Source organism: Oryx dammah, unplaced genomic scaffold (assembly GCF_014754425.2).
Source record: "Oryx dammah isolate SB20612 unplaced genomic scaffold, SCBI_Odam_1.1 HiC_scaffold_3, whole genome shotgun sequence".
NCBI lineage: Eukaryota > Metazoa > Chordata > Mammalia > Artiodactyla > Bovidae > Oryx > Oryx dammah.
The window spans coordinates 60,951,810-60,977,411 of record NW_024070187.1 but is presented as its reverse complement, the minus strand read 5'-3'; the positions used below and the strand labels follow the sequence as shown (position 1 = coordinate 60,977,411).

General features: G+C 40.4%; 1 protein-coding gene across 4 annotated transcripts in view; it reads left to right on the top strand.

Moving 5' to 3' along the window:
* The first annotated feature begins 19,871 nt into the window (after positions 1 to 19,871).
* ATP8A1 (ATPase phospholipid transporting 8A1) overlaps positions 19,872 to 25,602 on the top strand; it is a 232,488-nt gene continuing 226,757 nt past the window's right edge. For all 4 annotated transcript variants that reach the window (XM_040238091.1, XM_040238093.1, XM_040238092.1 and 1 more), the window contains exon 1: positions 19,872 to 22,001. In XM_040238091.1, the coding sequence (XP_040094025.1) occupies positions 21,953 to 22,001 (49 nt within the window). In that variant the 5' untranslated portion in view covers positions 19,872 to 21,952. The remainder of the gene's footprint in view (positions 22,002 to 25,602) is intronic.

Genomic DNA, 25,602 nt, shown 5'->3' with positions numbered 1-25,602 from the left:
GAAACCAGAATGGTAAGCTTTCTGTCTCTTATACTGTTAAGTTATTGAGGGACAGCTCAGGAATCAAGGATCTACATATTCTTTTATCATAAGAGGAAAAACAATTTATCAAAGGGAAAAAAAAAAAAAAAACCTTGCTAGACCAAATTCTGTGATGATTCCACGGCTTACACGAGATTTTAGAACTGTATTGATGAAAGACAGGACTAGATATGGAGAAATAAATACAAAGCCCTTGGTCCTTGGGATTCCCAAGTCAGGTGTGTTAGATTTTACTAAGCTGTATTATAGAATAATCTCTGATGGTGTAAAGCCCTCAGCATCGGAAAGGAGAGAAAGTGACATGTGATGGGAAAATCCATTAAACATTCAACACTTTTCCTACATTAAAATATAAAGAAGTAACATGCAAGGAAATAAACCAAGCTCCTAGCAAAGTTGAAGAACCAGATGCCGCAGGGAACTGAGCAGCAAGTGAAAGAAACTTTCAAAGAGCAGCTGCTGCATAAAATTTACAAATTCAATACCATAGGCAATGGGTCACAGAGGGTTTTAAAACAGCTGAATGTGTGTTATAGTATTTGAAAGCAAAAGAACACATTACTAGCCTCAAGGGGCAACTGATGGTAAAAAGAGAATTTTTTTAAATGGCATTAAAAATAGTCTAGAGTCAGGGTAGGACAGCAGTTCTCAGAGTATGACTGATCTCTGACCAGCAGCATGAACATCACGTAGCAACTTAATATGCCAATTCTCAGACTCTGGGGTGGAAACCAGCCCTCTAGCAAGTGTTCTAACAAGGTCTCCACATGATTCTAATGCACATTCAAGTTTAAGAAACACCGGTATAGGAGCAAGGAGTCCTAGCCACCAGATAGTGTGGCTAGGTGACTAAAAGCACCAGCTCTGAGTTTGTATCTCAAATTGTCTGCTTCTAGATGCATGAAATTCAGCAAGTACTTAAACCCTCCAAACCTATTTATAAGTATACCTATCTTAGAGGTTCACTGAGGATTACCAATAACATTCATGAAACCTCCTCAATAAACAATATTAACTATTATTTCATCATCATCTTCACAAGACTGTCTGAAGGCATGACTATACTATTTTTCTGTGTGCAAAGGTACTGAGTACTCAATGTTCAATATAGTCTGTAAAATAAAACAACAAAGAGTACCATTTTGTGGCAATAGCTGTATATGAATGGTTAAATTAATAGTAACAACTCTTCTATGACAACATATTTGGCATTGTTTTAAGTGCTTTACATACATTAGTTTAGTTCAGTTCAGTCGCTCAGTCGTGTCCGATTCTTTGCAACCCCATGAATTACAGCACGCCAGGCCTCCCTGTCCATCACCAACTCCTGGAGTTCACTCAGACTCACGTCCATCAAGTCAGTGATGCCATCCAGCCATCTCATGCTTGTCGTCCCCTTTTCCTCCTGCCCCCAATCTCTCCCAGCATCAGAGTCTTTTCCAATGAGTCAGTTCTTCGCACGAGGTGGCCAAAGTACTGGAGTTTCAGCTTTAGCATCATTCCTTCCAAGGAAATCCCAGGGCTGATCTCCTTCAGAATGGACTGGTTGGATCTCCTTGCAGTCCAAGGGACTCTCAAGAGTCTTCTCCAACACCACAGTTCAAAAGCATCAATTCTTAGGTGCTCAGCTTTTTTCAGAGTCCAACTCTCGTATCCATACATGACCACTGGAAAAACCACAGCCTTGACTAGATGGACCTTAGTCGGCAAAGTAATGTCTCTGCTTTTGAATATGCTATCTAGTTTGGTCATAACTTTTCTTCCAAGGAGTGAGCGTCTTTTAATTTCATGGCTACAGTCTGTTTCCCCATCTATTTCCCATGAAGTGATGGGACCGGATGCCATGATCTTCGTTTTCTGAATGTTGAGCTTTAAGCCAACTTTTTCACTCTCCTCTTTCACTTTCAATTATTTAATCCTCACAAATCTAAGATAGAGCCTATTATTGCTCCCACTTTACAGATGAGGAAACTGACCCAGAGAGGCTAAGTACAATGTCCAAAGTTACCAAATTAGAAAGGGGGAGATAAATACAATCTGTCTCAGAGTCTTAGAGTGTGTACTTAACCCTACCCTATACCATTCCCCTAAATTAAAAACAAACTTTGATGTTTAGGGCAGAAGTTTCAGCTGTCTAGGAAAATACACTTACATGAAATATCTGATTCTCCAAGGCACTGGAAAAATGAAACTCTCTATTCTCATTTCTGCTACCTTCTCTGTAATCGTCTCTTCCGTATTCATTAAATGCACCTGACTGATTCCATAGATAAGCAGGTGGCCTGAAAAATGGGATGGCTGTTGCCACTAAGATGGTAGGAAGAAATAAGAGGCAGGGAGAGCCAGTGAGAAAGCACATGGGGGGAAAATTCATCCAGTTCCCCAGCTTCTAATGTTCTCAGAGCAAGGGCATTTCAGGATAACAGAACAAACTATTACCCTCCAGCAGCAACAGTATCTCTGCTATGTCTGAGTCAGATGCTCAGATGGCTGAATGTGCTAAGAGGAAACAAGAGAACAGAGCTCAAGGGAAACAGGCTGATTGCTCTAAGTTGCTCTCTGCATGCCTTAGCAAGCTGCCTGGATGCCTGCGTATGGAAAGGATGAAGCAGTTTCCTCAACCTTGCTTGATAGATTTTGTCAGAGCTTTCAAATTTTCTTCGTGTTCTAAACAAGAGAATTCAGACTCCAAAGCTGCAACAAAAGGAACTAGTTCTTTGGACAGAAAGCTGAAAAACAGATCAATTTTACCCTTAACTCCTTCAGAGTCTGGCTTTTGAATGCCTGCCAAATCCTGTAGGCTTCTTCAAGATGACCAATCCAAAAAATTCACTCAGTTTCAACATTCTCAGTTGCCCACTGTTCTAAGACATACTGTGGTATGATAAGAAAAAACAGAAACAAAAGCAAAACTCCCTATTTACTTCCCAATGCCAGAAAACAAGCTGCAATGAAATTGAGAGAATGTGAGATGAGCTTTTCCCCTTATTTTTGAGGGTCAAACATGCATTAGGCCAGGTTTTTGGCAGAATGGAAATTTCAGTAAGTGTGCTATACTGCCCGTTCCCTCTCACTGAAAGTGGTAACTAATTACCAACACTCTCCCTGAATGTCTAATATGTTATGGAAACAGACATTGAAAAAGAAATACCTATGGTTTACTCTATAAAAATGTCCACTAACTACAAAGAAATACTAGAAGAAACAAGATTTCTCATAGGATGAGTAAAATGTTTCCTTTCACTGCCTGGGTGTGCAGTCACTCAGTTTGGTCTGACTCTGCAACCCCATGGACTATATAGCCCAACAAGACCCTCTGTCCATGGCAACGTCCAGGCAAGAATACTGGAGTGGGTTGCCACTGCCAACTCCAGGGGATTTTCCCGACCCAGGGATCAAATCCACATCTCCTGTACCTCCTGCACTGGCAGGTAGGTTATTTACAACTGCACCACCTGGGAAGCCTTTCACTATGACCGTTCATTTGTCCTAACACAGAGTTTTTACTAATGAGACTGTTTCCCCTAATTTTCTATTCAACTTATCTACAAAGAATTGCTAAAAGTTAAATAACTGAGTTTTGCTAGATGTGTAACAATATTAAGAAATTAATATTAGTTTTTAGGTGTGATAATAAAATTTGTTAAGATTAGGGACTTTGACCTCCTGTAGGAACTAAGCTTCCCACCTAACAGAAGGGAAAGAAGCTGTAAGGTCTACAGAACAAACTGCCTCAGTGTCTTTTTTAAGAAAGTCATTAGGTCAATCACTTAGCAGAAAAGGCTTTCTTAAATGACATAAACCTAAAAAGAAACATCCTATTTTTCATTTTATATAATCCCTTTCAGTAACCCCCAAAACTCTTAACAAAGTACCTCTCATGTAGTTTTGACAGCTGAGTCATGGGAATTGGAGGGATGAAGAAGTATCAGAATTGGGGGCTCCACATCATCTCTGGGGTCTTTATTCAGGGTTTCCTTTTCTAAGAATCCACATTAACATCTACTCTTCTACTCTCTCTTCTCTTCTTCATTTCTCCATTTGTTTGTTTCCATTCCAATTCACCAACCTCATTTAGGGGAACTTGACTATAAGCTCAGACCTTAAAACTGAAAGGAACCAATCAGAAAATGCATTGAAAAATAAATGAAATCCAATCCAATCCCATTAAGTACACATTAATGCTAACAGGTAGGGAAAAGTATGAAAACAATGTAAAATAGAGTAACATTGTAATAGATCACTTCCTTGAAACTAATCAAATGAATGAAATGTGGACTGCTGTATATGAAAAGAAGTAATAGGTAATGGATGACTTGAATTTGGAGGAGGAGTCCCATTGATAGTGATAGATGTGAGAAAAATTTCAAGGGTATCTGCAGTTCTGCAGCTCGGATGTCCTAAATGACATCTCTAGTTAATATTCAACCTCAGCCAACTGAAAATGTAACCTCCATCAGTGCTTGTAATGCTAACCCTAAGATTGTTTGGATGACATAATTGTTTCCAAGAAAATTATTAGTTTTAAACCTGGGGAATTAAGTATATATATGATAAAGTAAATCAAACCTCTATAGTACTAATATTCTTTAGTAAAGTTTAGAAATTATGTATTTAAAATAAATTTGCCTATGATAAAAATATTTCAACCTTGTGATTCAAAAAAAAAATTGACAGGACTGAATACTTGATTTAGTTAAAGAATTATGTTGCAATACATCAGTATTAGAAAATTTAAGAAAGCCTAAGACTCATTTTTATAAGTTAAATTTGTCCTATTACAATGGTTACTTAAGTACTTGGAAGGTTCTTCCAGGTGAGTAAAGGACTTGAAAACAAAATGCATTGATTTCATAGAGTAGTTTAAAATGTTTAAGGGAGTCTTAGTTCAGAAATAGAATCAAACATTAACACCTCCTTAAAAGTAATTCTTAAAATTTGCTACCTTTTTAAGTAGAATAAAATGATTAAGTTGAATTTCAAAGCTAAAAAAACCTATATTTTTAATATATAAATTTAATACACTGAATATTAAATATTAAAAATAAAGTTTGCTTTGGTTAGTCTTAAAATAACCATCAACCAGATGCCCACAGTAGCCCCTTAATGTAATCTGGACCTCTTTCCTTATAGCCTGGACACAGTCTGCACACAACTCAGAGACGGATGCTTCTAAAATCCTAGTAAGTAGCATTTCTCTTCAGAAACCTGTTCTCTGATTTTTCCCTTTCCTGATTTAAACAAGAAAAAATTGAAATAGTAAAAACAATCTTTTTATTAAATTTATTTAAGCAAACAAAAAAAAATGTTCATCCATTTCTCCCACCCCTACAACACCCCATCTCTTGCAACCACCAGTCTGATCTCGGAATCTATGAGCTTCTTTTAAATTTTTTAACTTTTTATTTTATATTGGAATATAACCCATTAACAATGTTGTGATAGTTTCAAAAGAAGATAGCACTAAGTCATGTCCGACTCTTTTGATCCCATGATCAAAAAAAAAAAAAACTATTTAGATTCTCTGCCCACTTTTTTAATTGGGCTGTTTGTTTTCTTGGTACTGAGTGTTCGTTTGTATTTTGGATATTTTGGATATCCTTATTGGATACATGATTTACAACAATTTTCTCCCATTCAATGTGTTGCCTTTTCATTTTGTTGGTGGTTTCCTTTGCTGTGCAGAAGCTTTTCAGTTTGATGTAGTCCCACTTATTTATTTTTGCTTTTGTTGCTTTTGCTTTTGGAGTCAGATTCAAAAAAAATTATTGCCAAGTCCTGCACCAAGGAGCTTACTGCCTGTAATTTCTTCTATGAGTTTTATCAGTCCGGGTCTTATGCTCAATTCATTTTGAGTTAAATTTTGTATATGGTATAAGACACTGATCCAGTTTCACTCTTTTACAAGTGGCTGTCCAATTTTTAAACATCATTTATTAAAGAGATTGTTCTTTCCTTATGGTATATTCTTGGTTCCTTTGTCATAAATTGACCATATACATGTGGGTTTATTTCTAGGTTCTCTATTTTGCTCCATTGACCTATCTGTCTGTTTTTATGCTGATACCATACTGTTTTAATTACTATAATTCAGTTTGAAGTCAATCCAGTTTTGTTCTTCCTTTTCAAGATTGTTTTGGCTATTCAGGGTCTTTTGAGGTTCCATACAAATGTTAGGATCATTTGTTCTATTTCTTTGAAATGTACAATTGGATTTTGATAGAGACTGTACTGAATCTGTATTTTGCTTTGAATATTACAGACAATTTAACAATATTAGTCCTTCCAATCCAAGAGCATGAAATGGTTTTCCATTTATATCGGTCTTCTTCAATATCGTTCATTAATAACTTGTAGTTTTCAATACCCATTCCAGTACTCTTGCCTAGAGAATGCCATGGGCAGAGAAGCCCGGCAGGCTGCAGTCCATGCAGTCACACAGAGTCTGACACGACTAGCGAAACTAGGCAGCAGCAGCAGTTTTTAATTCACAGGTATCTCACCTCCTTGATGAAATTTACTCCTAGGAATTTTATTCTCTTTGATGGAATTGTAATTGTTTCTTAACTTCTCTTTCTGATAGATTATTATTAATGTAAAGAAATGAAACAGTATTTGTGTGTTTATTTTGTATCCTGCAACTTTACTGAATTCATTTACTAGATCCAACACTTTTTGATAGAGTCTTCAGGGGTTCCCATATATGATATCATGTTGTCTGCAAATATTGACAATTTTACTTCTTCCTTTCCTATTTGGATGCCTTTTAGTTCTTTTACTTGCTTAACTGCTCCGGCTTCGAACACTATCTTGAATAAAAGTGTTAAGAGTGGACAGCATTTTTTTGTTCCAGATCTTAGCTGGAAAACTCTCAGCTTTTCACTGTTGAGTATGTTGTCAGCTGTTGACTGTCATATGATCTTTATCATGTTGAAGTATGTTCTCCATACCCAGTTTGTTGAAAGTTTTTATCATAAATGGAGGTTAAATTTTGTCAAATGCATTTTGTGAATCTATTGAGATGATCATATGATTTTTAGCCTTCATTTTGTTGATACGGTATACCACATTGATTGATTTTCAGTTGTTAAAGCATTTTACATCTGTGGAATAAATCCCATTTGATCATGATGCATCATCCTTGTAATGTATTACTGAATTCAGAATGCTAACATTTTTATGCTAATATGTTGCTGAGGATTTCTGTATGTGTGTTCAGCAAATATACTGACCTATGATTTTCTTTTCTGTGACATCCTCGTTCAGATTTAGTATCAGGGTAACTTTAGCTACGCAGTGCTGTAGCGGGGAGCAGGGGCTGCATGGCGCTGGAGTGGGGAACAACCGAGAGGAGACACCCCATGTCCAAGGTCAGTAGCAGTGGCCATCATGAGATACCTCACGTCCAAGGTAAGGAGCAGCAGCTGCACTTTGCTGGAGCAGCCGGGAAGAGAGACCCCACATCAAAGGTAAAAGAAACTCTGGCAAGACAGTAGGCATTGAGAGAAGGCATCAGAGGCCAGATAGACTGAAACCAAAATCACAGACAACAGGCCAATCTGATCACATGAACCACAGCCTTGTCTAACTCAATGAAACTAAGCCATGCTGTGTGGGACCACCAAAGACAGATGGGTCATGGTGGAGAGGTCTGGCAGAATGTGGTCCACTGGAGAAGGGAATGGCAAACCACTTCAGTATTCTTGCCTTGAGAACCCCATGAACAGTATGAAAAGGCAGAAAGATATGACACTGAAAGATGAACTCCCCAGGTCGGTAGGTGCCCAATATGCTACTGGAAATCAGTGGAGAAATAACTCCAGAAAGAAGGAAGGGATGGAGCCAAAGCAAAAACAATACCCAGTTGTGGATGTGACTGGTGATAGAAGCAAGGTCCGATGCTGTAAAGAGCAAATACTGCATAGAACCTGGAATGTTAGGTCCATGAATCAAGGCAAATTGGAAGTGGTTGAACAGTAAACGGCAAGACTGAACGTTGACATTTTAGGAATCAGCGAACTAAAATGGACTGCAATGGGTGAATTTAACTCAGATGACCATTATATCTACTACTGTGGGCAGGAATCCCTTAGAAGAAATGGAGTAGCCATCATAGTCAACAAGAGAGTCCGAAATGCAGTACTTGGATGCAATCTCAAAAACAACAGAATGATCTCTGTTCATTTCCAAGGCAAACCATTCAATATCAAGGTAATCCAAGTCTATGAGCTACCAGTAATGCTGAAGAAGCTGAAGTTGAACGGTTCTATGAAAACCTACAAGACCTTTTAGAACTAACACCCCCAAAAAGATGTCTTTTACATTACAGGGGACTGGAATTCAAAAGTAGAAAGTCAAGAAATATATGGAGGAACAGGCAAATTAGGCCTTGGAGTACAGAATGAAGCAGGGCAAAGGCTAATAGACTTTTGCCAAGAGAATGCACTGGTCATAGCAAACACCCTCTTCCAACAACACAAGAGAAGACTCTACACATGGACATCACCAGATGGTCAACACCGAAATCAGATTGATTATATTCTTTGCAGTCAAAGATGGAGAAGCTCTATACAGTCAGCAAAAACAAGATGGGGAGCTACTGTGGCTCAGATCATGAACTCCTTATTGCCAAATTCAGACTTAAATTGAACAAAGTACAGAAAACCATTAGATCATTCAGGTATGACCTAAATCAAATCACTTACAATTATACAGTAGAAGTGAGAAGTAGATTTAAGGGACTAGATCTGATAGACAGAGTGCCTGATGAACTATGGACAGAGATTCATGACAATTATATAGGAGACAGGGATCAAGACCATCCTCGAGAAAAAGAAATGCAAATAAGCAAAATAGTTGTCTGAGGAGGCCTTACAAATAGCTGAGGAAAGAAAAGACACAAAAGGCAAAGGAAAAAAGGAAAGATATACCCATTTGAATGCAGAGTTCCAAAGAATAGCAAGGAGAGATAAGAAAGCCTTCCTCAGTGACCAGTGCAAAGAAACAGAGGAAAACAATAGAATGGGAAAGACTAGAGATCTCTTCAAGAAAATTGGAGATACCAAGGGAACATTTCATGCAAAGATGGGCTCAAAAAAGGACAGAAATGGTATGGACCTAACAGAAGCAGAGGATATTAAGAAGAGGTGGCAAGAACACACAGATGAACTATACAAAAAAGATCTTCATGACCCAGATAATCACAATGGTGTCACCACTCACCTAGAGCCAGGCATTCTAGAATGTGAAGTCAAGTGGGCCTTAGGAAATATCACTATGAACAAAGCTAGCGGAGGTGATGAGATTCCAGTTGAGCTATTTCAAATCCTAAAAGATGATGCTGTGAAAGTGCTGTACTCAATATGTCAGGGAGTTTGGAAAACTCAGCAGTGGTCACAGGACTGGAAAAGGTCAGTTTTCATTCCAATCACAATGTCAAAGAATGCTCAAACTACTGCACAATTGCACTTATTTCACATGCTAGCAAAGTAATGCTCAAAATTCTCCAAGCCAGGCTTCAGCAATATGTGAACCGTGAATTTAGAGATGTTTAAGCTGGTTTTAGAAAAGGCAAAGGAACCAGAGATCAAATTGCTAACATCCGCTGGATCATCAAAAAAGCAGAAAAACATCTATTTCTGCTTTATTGACCACGCCAAAGCCTTTGACTGTGTGGATGACAATAAACTATGGAAAATTCTGAAGGAGATGGGAATACCAGACCACTTGACCTGCCTCTTGAGAAATCTGTATGCAGGTCAGGAAGCACCAGTTAGAACTGGACATGGAACAACAGACTGGTTCCAAATAAAAAGGAGTACATCAAGGCTGTATATTGTCACCCTGCTTATTTAACTTATATGCAGAGTACATCTTGAGAAACCCTGGGCTGGATGAAGCACAAGCTGGAGTCAAGACTGCCGGGAGAAATATCAACAACCTCAGAGATTCAGATGACACCACCCTTATGGCAGGAAGTGAAGAAGAAATAAAGAGCCTCTTGATGAAAGTGAAAGAGGAGAGTGAAAAAGTTGGCTCAAAACTCACCATTCAGAAAACTAAGATCATGGCATCCGGTCCCATCACTCATGGCAAATATATGCAGACACAGTGGAAACAGTGACTGACTTTATTTTTGGTGGCTCCAAAATCACTGCAGATGGTGATTGAAGCCATGAAATTAAAAGACGCTTGCTCCTTGGAAGAAAAGTTATGACCAACCCAGATAGCATATTAAAAAGCAGAAACATTACTTTGCCAACAAAGGTCTGAGTCAAGGCTATGGTTTTTCCAGTGGTCATGTATGGGTGTGAGAGTTGCACTATAAAGAAAGCTGGGTGCTGAAGAATTGACACTTTTGAACTGTAGTGTTGGAGAAGACTCTTGAAAGTCCCTTGGACTGCAAGGAGATCCAACCAGTCCATTCTGAAGGAGATCAGTCCTGAGTGTTCATTGGAAGGACTGATGCTGAAGCTGAAACTCCAATACTTTTGCCACCTGATGCAAAGCGCTGACTCATTTGAAAAGACCCTGATGCTGAGAAAGATTGAAGGCAGGAGGAGAAGGGGACGACAGAGGATGAGACAGTTGCATGGCATCACCAACTCAATGGACGTGAGTTTTGGTAAACTCTGGGAGTTGGTGATGCACAGGGAGGCCTGGAGTGCTGCAGTCCATGGGGTCGCAAACAGTTGGACATAACTGAGAGACTGAAATGAACTGAACTTTGGCTTCATAAAATATGTGTAGAAGAATCTCCCTCTTTTATATTTTGGAAGAGTTTGAGAAGAATTGGTATCAGTTCGTTTTCAAATGTTTGGTAAAATTCACCAGCCTTGCTGTTTGGTACTGAACTTTTGATTGTTTGGAGGTTTTTGATTACTGATTCAATCTTTCTTGCTAATAATCAGTTTGTTCAGATTTCTATTTTATTATGATTCAGTCTTGGTAAGTGGTATTTATGTTATGAATTTATCTACTTCTTCTAGGTTGTCCAATATGTTTGTATATAAATGTTTACATTTTATTTCTTTCAAACAAAAAGTCAGCTTAATACCTAAGTTACTACATTATCAAATTAATCTATTTTCTACTGTACTCAATTCATGTTCAATTAGTATTTAATAAATTCTTTGCTAAGCCCCAGAATTTAAAACCTACTTCATCAAGACTGTTTTCTAAAATGAAGCAAACTCTTTTTCTTTTTCCTTATAAATATTTAAAAACAAAATTTGAAAAAAACATAGGTACATTGCTGCCTAAATATAAACTAAATTTACCTGCCTCCCCTTTGGCTTGATGGGGCTTTCCAGGTGGCTCAGTGTTAAAGAATCCACCTGCCAATGCAGGAGACGCATGTTCAATTCTGGGTTGGGATGATCGCCTGGAGGAGGAAATGGCTACCCATTCCAGTATTCTTGCCTTGAAAATCCCATGGACAGAGAAGTCTGGATAGCTACAGTCCCAGGGGGTTGCAAAGAGTTGGGCATGACTAGCAACTGAGCATGAACACATGATTCATTCCAACACCTCTGCTTATTTGCATGGTCCTCCATAATTTTGGTTTCCATTTGCTGTTGCTCAGCTCAGTCGTGTCTGACTCTTTGCAACACCAAGGAGTGTAGCACACCAGGCTTCCCTGTCCATCACCAATTCCCAGAGCCTGCTCAAACTTATCTCCATTGAGTCGGGGATGCCATCCAACTATCTCATTCTCTGTCATCTTCTTCTCCTCCTGCACTCAACCTTTCCCAGCATTAGGATCTTTTCCAATGAGTTGGCTCTTTGCATCAGGTGGCTAAAGTATTGGAGTTTCAGCCTCATCATCAGTCCCTCCAATGAATATTCAGGGTTGATCTCCTTTAGAGTTGCCTGGTTTGATCTCCTTGCAGTCCAAGGGACTCTCAAGAGTCTTCTCTAACACCACAGTTCAAAAGCATCAATTCTTTGGCACTCATCTTTCTTTAATAGTCCAACACTCACATCCATACGTGACTACTGGAAAAACCATAGCTTTGACTAGATGGACCTTTGTTGTCAAAGTAATGTCTCTGCTTTTTAATATGCTGTCTAGGTTGGTCATAACTTTTCTTCCAAGGAGCAAGCGTCTTTTAATTTCATGGCTGCAATCACCATCTGCACTGATTTTGGAGCCCAAGAAGAGAAAATATGTCACTGTTTCCATTATTTCCCCATCTATTTGCCAAGAAGTGATGGGACTGGATGCCATGATCTTTGTTTTTGAATGCTGAGTTTTAAGCCAGCTTCTTCTCTCTCCTCTTTCATCTTCATCAAGAGGCTCCTTAGTTCCTCTTCACTTTCTGCCATTAAAAGGGTGGTGTTATCTGCATATCTGAAGTTATTGATATTTCTCCCTCAGATTCAAATTTATTTCTCAGTATTTCTCAACCTACAGGTTTCCCTTTTCCTCTTTCACTGTTATTTTAGATCAGATCAGGAGTCAGGAGACTCATGGAGAGAGAGAACAAATTTGTGGTTGCCAAGCGGGAGGAGTTTGGGGAAGGATGGAGTGAGAGGCTAGGATTAGCTGATATAAACTATTATGTATAGAACAGGTAAACCACAAGGTCCTACCTGTACTATTTAGTACAGGGAACTACAATCAACATCCTGTGATAAGCCATAATGAAAAAATATTATATATATATATATATATATATAAAACAGAATCACTTTTCTGTTCAACAGAAATTAACACACACACACACACACACAAACACACACACACACACACAAGAGCAAGTGAGGAGAAGCCAAAAGATGCCAGATCTAGTCTCAGGATCAAAGCAACAAGCACTGCAGACTGTGAGGGGCTATGCAGGCAACAGATCGTAGCTGCTTCAACTAGATGATATAAAGCTGCTAAAAGCCTAGGAGGCAAGCAGGGGTTAGAATAGAATGGATTAGGAGCAGGAAGAAAGAGGTTCCATTTAACAGGCAAAGGTCACCTTTCAAGAGGTCAGATGAAATGAAAAATAGATAAGAGAACACAGGCAGAGAAGAGGGGCTGACATTTCAGAACTGGAAGTAGCAAGCAGATTTCCCCAAGCGGTCCAAGCCTCTGCTCTCAGCCTTGGCACAGGCTCACTATGCTCTTGCCTCTGATGTGTTCAGCTGCCACAAGCCCTGAATCTACAGTTGGTTTGCCTTCTTTATGCCTTTTCTTTACAGTGTTTTTCCCCCCAGCTTCTTCCTTTGTGATGAATACCAAAATATAATACTAGGTTAACTATTGATTCTTTCTCCATTTGGTAGATTTCCTCACAGTTCAGAGTTGGCAAGAATCTACAGTGATAAATGATTCCTCTTTCCAGCAAATGTTGTTTCTGAGAATTTTTAGGGTCAGAGGGAAAACAACAACAACATTGTGATTTTCCAATACATCTGCTAAACACTGCAGTGAGTTATGAACCTAAGCACAGGATATATCATCCAAGAAGCCCAAGTACAATTGGCAAATATAATATTTCATATTTGAAAGCTATGACTTATTTCAATTCATCAGGAAACCATCTTATTTAAGGCTGGCATTCTTTCCAAATTAAAAGTGATGGAAAAATTATATTATATAACCATAATTATTTCTCTCATTTATAGCTATATTCAATTTTTAGTAAACATTCCTATCTTTCAATACTTTTACTTCATTATTATTACCTTGCCTCCCTTGAAATAACACCTAATATGACATGGCAAGAAAAAGAAATTGAGATTTTCCTAGGAGTGTTTTCATTTCTGATATTGACTTTCTGGTAAATATCAAAGAAATAAATTATAATAAAACTTCTCGTCTTCACTGGCTATCCTTTTCATATAAGAAATATGACACCATTTTCAAGATGAAAACCATAACATCCAGTATAAACAAAAATTTTATGTACATTTTCAGATATATTACAAAGGTACATAGATGGGGAAGCAGTGGAAACAGTGGCTGACTTTATTTTTGGGGGCTCAAAAATCACTGCAGATGGTGACTGCAGCCATGAAATTAAAAGACGCTTACTCCTTGGAAGGAAAGTTATGACCAACCTAGACAGCATATTAAAAAGCAGAGAATACTTTGTCAACAAAGGTCTGTCTAGTCAAGGCTATGGTTTTTCCAGTGGTCATGTATGGATGTGAGAGTTGGACTATAAAGAAAGCTGAGTGCTGAAAAATTGATGCTTTTGAACTGTGGTGCTGGAGAAGACTCTTGAGAGTCCCTTGGACTGCAAGGAGATCCAACCAGTCCATTCTAAAGGAATTCAGTTTGGGTGTTCATTGGAAGGAGTGATGTTGAAGCTGAAAATCCATATTTTGGCCACCTGATGCGAAGAGCTGACTCATTTGAAAAGACCCTGATACTGGGAAAGATTGACGGCAGGAGGAGAAGGGGACAACAGAGGATGAGATGGTTGGATGGCATCACCAACTCAATGGGCATGGGTTTGGGTTGACTCCAGGAGTTGGTGATGGACAGGGAGGCCTGGCATGCTGCGGTTCATGGGGTTGCAAAGAGTCAGACACGACTGAGTGATTGAGCTGAACTGAACATAATTATTTGATCATAATTTTTTCTGGATCCAGAACCTACTGGTTTAGCTGACCATTCAGTCTTAAATACCCAGCTCAGTATCTAGAACATGGTGGGGACTCAATTAACTGCACTGAATGCATGAAGAGAAAGCGTGCATATATCTCTAGTTATACATAACAACCATACCAAGGGGCAATAGGAAATTTCTGGAAGTAATGGATATGTTTATTAACTTGAATGTGGTGATGGCTTCATAGGTGTCCATATGTATGCTCAAACTTGTCAAATTCTACACTTTAAACATATTAAGCTTATTGTGTGTCAATTACACTTCAATAAAGCTGCTTTTTAAAAACGTCAGAATTCATGAAAATGCCACACTAAATGTACTATCAATGAAGTATATTTGACAATAATATTTTATAAAGGCTCAGCATTATTGGAAATTCGTTTGTTAGCTTTTGGAAAACACTACTCCTAAATTAAACATTAATTTTCACTTCCTGGCTCTTGCAAGATGGAAATTTTTAAAGTAAAAATCAGGCCATTTACTCAACCTCTTATCAGTTTGAAATAAGTTTGAATTCAAGATCTCAATACAAGGCCTGTTTTGTCTTGAATGCTCATTTACTTTCTGAGAAAAAATTCAATGTTTTTTTTCCAAAAAATTATGTGTGAATCAAACACCAATTTACATGTACCAGAGAATATTCAAAAATGTTTTTCTATTGAGTCTTTTTATATAAAACAAATTTACATTTTAAAATTTATTTCATTTAAACAGGAGTAATGTACATCTTAGTATTATATGTGTTTTGTTACTCAGTACAGCAAGAACAAGCTACTCCACTCAGTCTACTGTTTTAAAATTTTGATCACTTGATTTTAACAAAAGTCAATACAGTATTCAGAAGCATTTTCTGGTATCAAGTACGTCAGAGCAAATATGTTCTAAATCATTTCACGACAAAGTAATATATTCCAGTATATATGCTTATAAAGGGTATGATTTACTACCTATTCAAATAAAATACTACCTATTCTTTGACTTATTTCCAGTCTCCAATGTTAGGGAACCAGATCATTCACAGTACACACATTTTTTTAGCACATTCATTCATTCCACAAATATTTATTGATCCTGAGCCACATGATAGGCAGTGTTCTTAAAGTTAGACAAACTGTGATAAATAAGACAATAGAGCAATACCTATTTATCATAAGCAGGGAAACCAACAAACAAGAAAACTTCAGAGATAAGTGCTATGAGGAAAACAGACTAAGGCAATGTGGTGGTGGCTGGCACTGAGGAACACGTTCAATACCAGCTACGGTGGGGCTAGAGGGAGCGGGGGTGGGAACTGAATAACCTGAGCCCAAATGACCAAATAAGAGGTAGAAGGAGATGAGCCTGAGAGGCAGGCAAGGGCAAGATCAGAAAGGGCCTGAGTTTCATTCCAAGTGCTATTGGAAGCCACTGAAGTCTGAAGAAATGACAAAAACTCATTTGTGTTTCAAAGGAATTAAATTTTTAATTCTTTTGTTTTAAAATAATAACTATGAATGGGTGACAAGTAAAAGCAAGGAAATCAGTAGGAGACTACTATAAGTGCGTGATGATGGTGGCCTGTATAGGCAGCAGAGATGGAGACGAAACATGGCTTGAAGTAAGACATATTTTTAAAAGATGTGCTTAAAGAACATATTAGTGCATTGGAGGGGTATTGGTGCATGTAAGGGATGGTGACAGAAAAACAGCAATCAAGATGGGAAGATTTGAGGAAAAGGGCTTACAAGTCCAATAACATAAATTCCAATTAACACAGTATCTTAACCATGCCATAATAATATAATAATATCTTAACCATAATAATATCTTCACCATCCAGTGAATCAATATATCAACTATATACCAAAGGTAACAAGATATTTTCTTACAATAATCAGGTGGTTTGTGACTAGACAGAATTATGTGATATATCTTAACCTCCATTTTAAAGTAAAGAAATAATTCAGTTCAGTCGCTCAGTCATGTCTGACTCTTTGCAACCCCATGGACTGTAGCACACAAGGCCTCCCTGTCCACATCAACTCCCAGCGTTTACTCAAACTCATGTCCATTGAGTCAGTGATGCCATCCAACCATCTCATCCTCTGTTGTCCCCTTCTTTTTCCCTCCTTCAATCTTTCCCAGCATCAGGGTATTTTCCAACAAATCAGTTCTTCACATCAAGCGGCCAAAGTATTGGAGTTTCAGCTTCAACATCAGTCCTTCCGATGAATATTCAGGACTGATTTCCTTTAGGATGGACTGGTCGGATCTCCTTGCTGTCCAAGGGACTCTCAAGAGTCTTCTCCAAGAATGACGAGACGAAGCCAAAGCAAAAACAACACCCAGTTATGGATGTGACTGGTGATAGAAGCAAAGTCTGACGCTGTAAAGAGCAGTATTGCATAGAACCTGGAATGTTAGGTTCATGAATCAAGGCAAATTGGAAGTGGTTGAACAGGAGATGGCAAGAGTGATCATCAACATTTTAGGAATCAGCGAACTAAAATGGACTGGAATGGGTGACTTTAACTCAGATGACCATTATATCTACTACTGTGGGCAAGAGTCCCTTAGAAGAAATGGAGTAGCCATCATATCAACAAAAGACTCCAGAATGCAGTACTTGGATGCAATCTCAAAAAAACAATAGAATGATCTCTGTTCATTTCCAAGGCAAACCATTCAATATCATGGTAATCCAAGCCTATGCCCCAACCAGTAAAGCTGAATAAGCTGAAAATGAACAGTTCTGTGAAGACCTACAAGACCTTCTAGAACTAACACCCTAAAAAAGAAATAATTATCTAAATGTTAAGTCTAATTTACCCAATTATTCTGCATTTTTGCAAAAGGATTTGGAGTATAACAGCCAGCCCTGTCCAGCATTTGTATTCCATGGTAGTATTGTATTCAACTTCGCATTTCTCCTTCTCAATCTGAAGCAGGATTCACAGGAACATCTCCAACTACCTTCAGGCCATGAGTTCCCAAAGCACTTTTAGGTAAGTTATAAAGTAGTAAATTAGTGAGCATGCCTCTGTTGCCTCATTAGTTATGAGTTCCTCCCAAGTAGGGCAAATTCTTAATTCTCGGTGTTCCTAAGAACATCTTTTTGGTGGGAAAGCTATGACAAACCTAGACAGTATGTTGAAAAGCAGAGACATCACTCTGCTGACAAAGATCCACACAGTCAAGGCTATGGTCTTCCTAGTGGTGAATTACCGTGTGAGAGGCAAACTACAAAGAAGGTAGAGCGTCAAAGAATTCATGCCTTCAAACTGTGGTGCTGGAAAAGACTCCTGAGAGTCCCTTTGGCAGCAAGGAGATCAAACCAGTCAATCTGAAAGGAAATCAACCCTGAATACAAGGACTGATGCTGAAGCTGAAGATCCAGTTTCATTCCAATTCCAAAGAAAGGCGATGCCAAAGAATGTTCAAACTACTGCACAATTGCATTCATCTCACACACTAGCCAAGTAACGCTCAAAATTCTCCAAACTAGGCTTGAACAGTACATGAATGGAGAAATTCCAGATGTTCAAGCTGGATTTAGAAAAGGCAGAGGAATCAGAGATCAAATTGACAACATCCATTGGATCAAAGGAAAAGCAAGAGAGTTTCAGAAAAACATCTACTTCTGCTTTATTGAGTACGCCAAAGTCTTTGACTGTGTGGATCACAACAAAGTGGAAAATTCTTAAAGAGATGGGAATACACCACCTGACTTGCCTCCTGAACAATCTGCATGCAGGTCAAGAAGCAACAGTTAGTACCAGACGTAGAACAACAGACTGGATCCAAATTGGGAAAGGAGTATGTCAAGGCTGTCTACTGTCACTTTGCTTATTTAACTTTTATGCAGAGTATATCATATGAAATGCCAGACTGGATGAAGCACATTTTGGAATCAAGATTGCTGGGAAAAATATCAATAACCTCAGATATGCAGATGACACTACCTTTATGGCAAAAAGTGAAGAGGCACTAAGAAGCCTCTTGTTGAAGGTAAAAGAGGAGAGTGTGAAGGCTGGCTTAAAACTCAACATTCAAAAACTAAGATCATGGCATGTGGTCCCATCACTTCATGGTAAATAGATAGGAAAACAATGGAAACAGTGACAGATTTTCTTTTCTTGGGTTTTAAAATCACTGCAAATGGTGATTGCAGCCAGGAAATTAAAAGACGCTTGCTCCTTGGAAGAAAAGTTATGATCACCTACACACATACTAAAAAGCAGAGACATTACTTTACCACAAAGGTCTGTCTAGTCAAAGCTATGGTTTTTCCAGTAGTCATGTACAGATGTGAGAGTTGGACTATAAAGAAAGCTGAGTGCTGAAGAATTGATACTTTTGAACTGTGTGTGGTGCTGGAGAAGACTCTTGAGAGTCCCTTGGACAGCAAGGAGATCAAACCAGTCAATCCTAAAGAAAATCAATTCATTGGAAGGACTGATGCTGAAGCTGAAGCTCCAATATTTTGGCCACCTGATGTGAAGAACTGACTCATTTGAAAAGACCCTGATGCTGTGAAAGATTGAAGGCAGGAGAAGGGGACAACAGAGGATGAGATGGCTGGATGGCATCACCAATGCAATGGACACGAACTTAGGCAAACTCCAGGAAATGGTGAGAGACAGGGAGGCCTGTCACGCTGCAATCCACGGGGTCACAAAGAGCTGGACGTGACTGAATGGCTGAATGCACATACACAAATATGCCGTCAGTACAATACTGAACTTCAATCAGGGTTCTGAACCAATAAAAACACGTGTAAGGTCTAGTAATCAGAAACAACTTGTTGTTTAGAAATGAGTTAGGTAGGGTAATCTTGCTATTACGGGTAAAGAGATAGCATAACTTGGGAAAAGACACGGTAAGTTATTGACCAGGTCATGCAATGTTCCTCTCTGTATGAAAGACTGTTATTTCCATTATCGACTTTGCTTATGGGTTGTTAATAGGAAGCACACATACACAGACATATATAAAACAGATTGTTCTACAGAAAACAGAGGTAATCTCTGGAACTTATTTACAAATAAGAACTGAATTTCATTTGGTGGTCCACAAGAATTACAAAGGTTATTGCTCATAAATCAAATACTGTTATGTTGCTGTGCATTATTTTTGACTAAAAACTGGTTCTGGCTTTATATAAAATTACACCTAAATCAGTAATCACAAAAGCACTGCCTTTTCTCAGGTTTCTGTTCACTTCTAGAACTGATTTTTCTTTCTTTCTTTCAACTATTCCCTTGTTGTACTTACCTTTTCAATTTTTTTCAGATTTGGGTTCACTGAGCCAGGGGGAGTCGCCTTTATACAAGATCTTGGACCTGGAAGGAGTGAGAAGGGCCAGTGATGACTGTCCTAAAAATGCTGTGTGCTCATTTCTTACTTTTAGAAGACCATACTTGGAGATCAACACCATCACTGAAAAAAACACCTTTGAGTCCTGCAATGTTTCATGAACACTGGAATCATATTTTCTTTGTTCTAACCCCAGCCTCTGAATCAGAGCCAACTAGAGTGAGTTCTTCATAAATATGCATCGACTGCCTGATCCAGAATTAATGAAAGGTAGGGCTGATTAGCAAATGCTACCTGCAGGAGGCAGAAAAAATACCACAAATGGAGATATGATGCTATTAGCAGAGTTTTATTTTTTCTTGAGGCTTGGGAATAATCACTTATATCTCTGTTTAGACCTTTCCAGAGTACTCTGGAGAAGGAAACGGCAATCTACTCCAGTACTCTTGCCTGGAAAATCCCATGGACAGAAGAGCCTGGTAGGCTACAGCCCATGGGGTCGCAAAGAGTCGGACAGGACTGAGCGACTTCACTTTTTTTCTTTTTTCACTCCATGTAAAGCCCTCTTCCACCCAGTGCTAGAGGAACAGGGCAAGGAGCTTCTAACAATTTATTCCTTTCTTGCTATTTTAGCTGCTCATCAGGATCTATACAAAACCTTACATCCAAAAGATGAAATCAGCAATAAATATCATACTTGTTTTGATAACTTGTTAATATAGATCTCTGTATACAAAATAAAAGGTAATGAGGTTACGATTATTTCTAAGATTTGTTCAATTGCTAAGTCGTGTCTATTTGCAACCCCATAGACTGCAGCATGCCAGGCTTTCCTGTCCTTCACTATCTCCTGGAGCTTACTCAAACTCATGTCCACTGAGTCGGTGATTTCTAGAATATGGAGCAAAATAAAATTTAATGTACTCATGGATTGTATACTTGGATGCCTCTTCCCTTTTTTGGGTAAAACAACTGCTCCCAACTTCCTGAAGGTTTGACTGAAAAAAAAAAAAACCCTCAAACCAAAAAAGTCCTTTTTTGAAGCACCTGGCCCAATAGTTGGATTTTATGCCAAGTCCAGAGCTTTGTCAGGCTGCAGAACACGCATTAGCGAGAGGCACCCGGGCCACTGGCAGGCCGGCCCGGAGCACCGGAGGGAGGAGGAGCCATCAGCGCCCAGGGACCCCGGCCTCAGAGCCTGTTGCTTGCGAACCAGACGAAAGAGCAGGTGTGACTCGGGCCGCGAGGGCTGCTGGCTGTGAGGAGGCTAGAATTCCACCCAGGCGGCGAGCACGCAGACCCCCTTCACGCTCAGGCTGGAACTTAGCCATGTGCGCCCAAGCTCTTTCTCCCCTTTGGCCTCTCTCCTGCCGACTCAGACCCAAACCCACTCTCCGGACCACGGGCGACCCCACTGTTATTAAAAGCATGGGGTGGCAGAAGAGGATTTGCAAGGATGAAGGAGCCAGAGCAGCCTTTCTCTTTGGCCAAGTCTTGGAAAAATCTGAAAGGTACTGAGGAAGGACAGGAAGAGCCGAAGTCATGGGGTGGAAAGAGGGCGCCCGGGGTGGAGTAAGCCAGCAGCTCCCCTATCCGTCCCCCGCAGGTGGTACAGTCCAAAGCGGGGCGGGGCGACAAGAGGCTCCGCCAGGTCTCACCCTGCCCCTCTCCCGCCTTCCCCGCCGCGCGGCCGCGGGAGCGAGTGAGCGCGCGCCCCGACGACCCCTCCCCCGGCGCCAGCGCCGGGGCTCGAGCTCCGCCCCTCGCCGAGCCGCCCCCTGCGCGGCTGCGGGCAGATCTCGCTGAGCTCTGCGGACACCTTCGTGGTCTCTTCCTCCTTCCGCAGGTGTGCGAGGGCCTCTCCCGGCAGAGGCGCTGCCCTGGGTGGCCGGCAGGGCCCGCGCGGCTGCTGATCGCTCGGCGCAGGGAAGGCAGATTCCCCGCCCGCGCGGCGCCGTGACAGGTGCAGGGTCTGGTTTAAGGACCCACCTGCGGCGGCTGCTGCGATGCCCACCATGCGGAGGACCGTGTCGGAGATCCGGTCCCGCGCCGAGGGTAAGTGGCTGCCGCAGCGCCGGGCTGGGTGCGGAGGCGACTCGGAGCCAGCCGGGAGTGGGGCGGTGTGAGTGTGTGTCTGTGTATGTCGGGGAAGAGATGCCCGTCCCACCCCTTCCCCAGGAATGTCTGGCTGTTGTGCCTGGTCCCTGGCGAACCCTTCTCCCTGCCCTGTCTTCGGCGCCCTCGCAGTCCCCTTCGCGGCTGCAGAGCCCCGAAATTGGTGTCCTCGGTGGGATCCCCACGGCTCTTTATACGCCGCAGCGTGACTGTTCGGTCTCTGCGCTCTCGCCCTGCCCACCTCCCTCCCCACTATCGCACAAACCTCTAGGTCTCCACTCTGCTTCTCCATTCTAGGGCTGCTGATCCCCAGCCCGCCGCCCACCTTTGTGCAGCCCCCACATCACGACACCCCGAGAATTGAAATTGCCTTTCCCAGGATGCAGGATCATTTGATCCGCAGCCCCTCGCCACTCGGAGCGGGAGGAGCCTGATTGGGGTTGGGCGCTCAGCGGGTGCTGTGCGTTACAGTCTCTGCAGTTCTGCCTCTTGCAGCGGTGTCTCACCCAGCTCCATTCCGAGGTTTTGTTTTTGTTTTTCCTTTTACCTGATACCTGCACTTTGGCCAGCTGAGTTGACTTTTTAGCAAGGTGGAAGCTATTTTCTTTGCTCCACCCAGGGCCAGCTGTTGAATGGCTACACTTGTCCGCAATGAGCAACAGATGCCCGAGGGTAAAGGCAAATACACTTTGGAGGGCTGAGACTCTTCATTCTCTGAGGAGCCCTCAGCATCCTGCCCAGCATATGGCCGTCAATTGGTAAATATTTTTTTGTTTTGTTTTGTCCATGATGAAGCCAAGACTGTACAGATCTTGAGCTTTGTTTTCTTTTTTCTCTCCCATAAACCCATACTTGAATCCTGCAAAGGGTGGCTTAGGTTCTCGTAACTTGTTTTCGAAAACTTGGCTGTGGTCACTAGTGTCCATCCTTCACCCCCACCCCTTCCACCCTTTAATGTTTGGCAACTGGTAAAATGATCTTAGGAAAAAAGCTGTAGAAGTTAGGAGAATTGGATTGCAGGGGTTTGAGACGGGCCATTTTATTATTTTCTCCTCTGAGCCTTGATTTTAAAAATGGGGCCTCTGGGCTCTAATGGGCTTCCAAGGTGGCTGTGACAGTAAAGAATCTGCCTGCAATGCAGGAGACCTGGGTTTAGTCCCTAGGTCAGGAAGATCCCATGGAGAAGGGAATGGCTGCCCACTGCAGTGTTCTTGCCCAGAGAACTTCATGGACAGAGGAGCCTGGAGGACTATAGTACATGGGTCACAAAGAGTGGGGCCCTCATAGATCTGATTTTCTGATTACAGCACTTTGGAAATTCTCAGTGGCATGTCTCTGGGGAGAAGGCCACACAAGAGTCAGAAAACCTGTGTCCTGCTTAGGAATTTCATACATACTTCTTGTCATTTGTAATGTAATGAAAATTATACAGGGCACCTTTTAGGATGCACACTGTCTTTAAATGTCAGTTCAGTTCAGTCGCTCAGTCGTGTCCGACTCTTTGCGACCCCATGAATCGCAGCACGCCAGGCCTCCCTGAAAAATGTGTGCATTCTTTTTTTTTACACTTCTGAGTGAAATACATTTTCTCTTATTTTTTCTTCCAGTTTTATTGAGCTATAATTGACATATGGCATTATGATATATGACAATGATTTGACTTCCATACATCATGAAAAATTACCATATTAAGTTTAGTCAACATTCATCAACTCATATAGATACAAAATTAAAGAAACAGAAAAAAATTTTTTCCTTATGATGAAAACTGTTGAGACTTACTCTTCTAACATTTCATATATAAACAATTATATTTATCATGTTGTACATTACATCCCTAGTATTTATCTTATAACTGGACATTTGTATCTTTTGATTACCTTCACCCTCTCCCCCACACCCACCCTCTGGTAACCACCAATCTCATCTTTCTGAGTTTGTTTTGAAGTATAATTAACCTATAAGAATATGTTAGTTTCTGTTACAGAACATAGTGATTTGATATTTCTAAACATTTCAAAATGATCAGCATAATGTCTAGTTACCCTCTGTCCACATACAAAGTTATTGCATAATTATTGACTATATTTGCCTCACTGTACATTTCATATAGAAGACTCATGTATTTTGCAACTGAAAGTTTGTACCTTTTAATCTTCATCGCCTATTTCTCTACCCTCCCCACACCAATTCCCACTGGCAACCACCTGTTCGTTCTGTGTATTTATGACACTGTTTCTGTTTTGTTATGTTTCTTCACTTGTTTTATAGATTCCACATATAGGTGAAATCATGCAGCACTTGTCTTTCCCTGACTTATTTCACTTAGCATAATACCCTCTAGATCCACCCATGTTGTCAAATGGCAAGATTTCATTCTTTGTTTATGACAGAGTAATATTCATACACACATACACACACACACACACACTGCATCGTCTTTATTCATTCATCCATTGATTGCACTTAGCTTGCTTCCATATCTTGGCTATTATAAAAATTGCTGCAATGAACACAGTGATACATATATCTTTTCTAATTAGTGTTTTTGTTTTCTTTGGATAAATACCTAGGAGTGAAATTGCTGGATCATATGGTAGCTCTATTTTTAATTTTTTGGAGAACCTCTGTACTGTATTCAGTAGTGTCTGCATAAATTTACATTTCCACCCAACAAATGCATGACGGTTCCCTTTTCTCTTCACCCTCACCAACAGTTGTTATTTGTTGTCTTTTTGGTAATAATGAATGAATTTTCTTAATCATCATTTGAGTGAGCCATGAAGGTATGAAAGTATAGTGGTAATAGTTGGGATTGTGCTTTCAAATAATAGCAGTTGCTGGATTCCATATCGTGTGAAATGGGAAAAGAGAAAGGACCAGAAAACTATGTGAAACTTCTACCGTATGAGAGGATTTTATCTGAGAGGCAACAGTATTGTTTTTGATTGAGATGTATATTTTTCAAAGCATTTTTACAAAGATTGCCCTATAGGACCTTACAGCACTCCTGAAGGTTGGTGAAGATGGTCCCATCTGATAGTTGATGAAACTGTGCCCCAAGTGATTGAGGTGCTTGGTACATTGTCAGAGGCATAGTGGCAGTCAGTGAATGACCCCTCCCCCATATTGGTTGGTCAGTTTATTATGTGCTCAGCATTTTGCTTGGGACTGTGGTGAGGACATTGATAATGATGCTGTGGGCTGGCGATGTGGCTCATTGCCTGCTCCACCCACACTTTTCTTTCCTAAAGAATAATCTCTTTTGACAGCTCCTGCTGCCTGATGGCATTGTTCTGAACTGCAGCCTCCTTGGCTTCAGTGGGTTGGACCAGGGTAGGCTTCTGACAAAGAGCAGACAATCCATAGGTGGCTCAACACTTGTAACCTTGGGTTTTGGTTCTAAAAGCCAAGGCTTTGTGGTGATCATCTCTCCCATGGGAAAAGTTGAGCTTAGAGACTTAGAGTGAAGGTTGAAGCAGAAAGGGGCAGAGGGGAATAGGCTGGTGGAAGAGTGAATGGCTGGCTGTCTTAGGTTGTG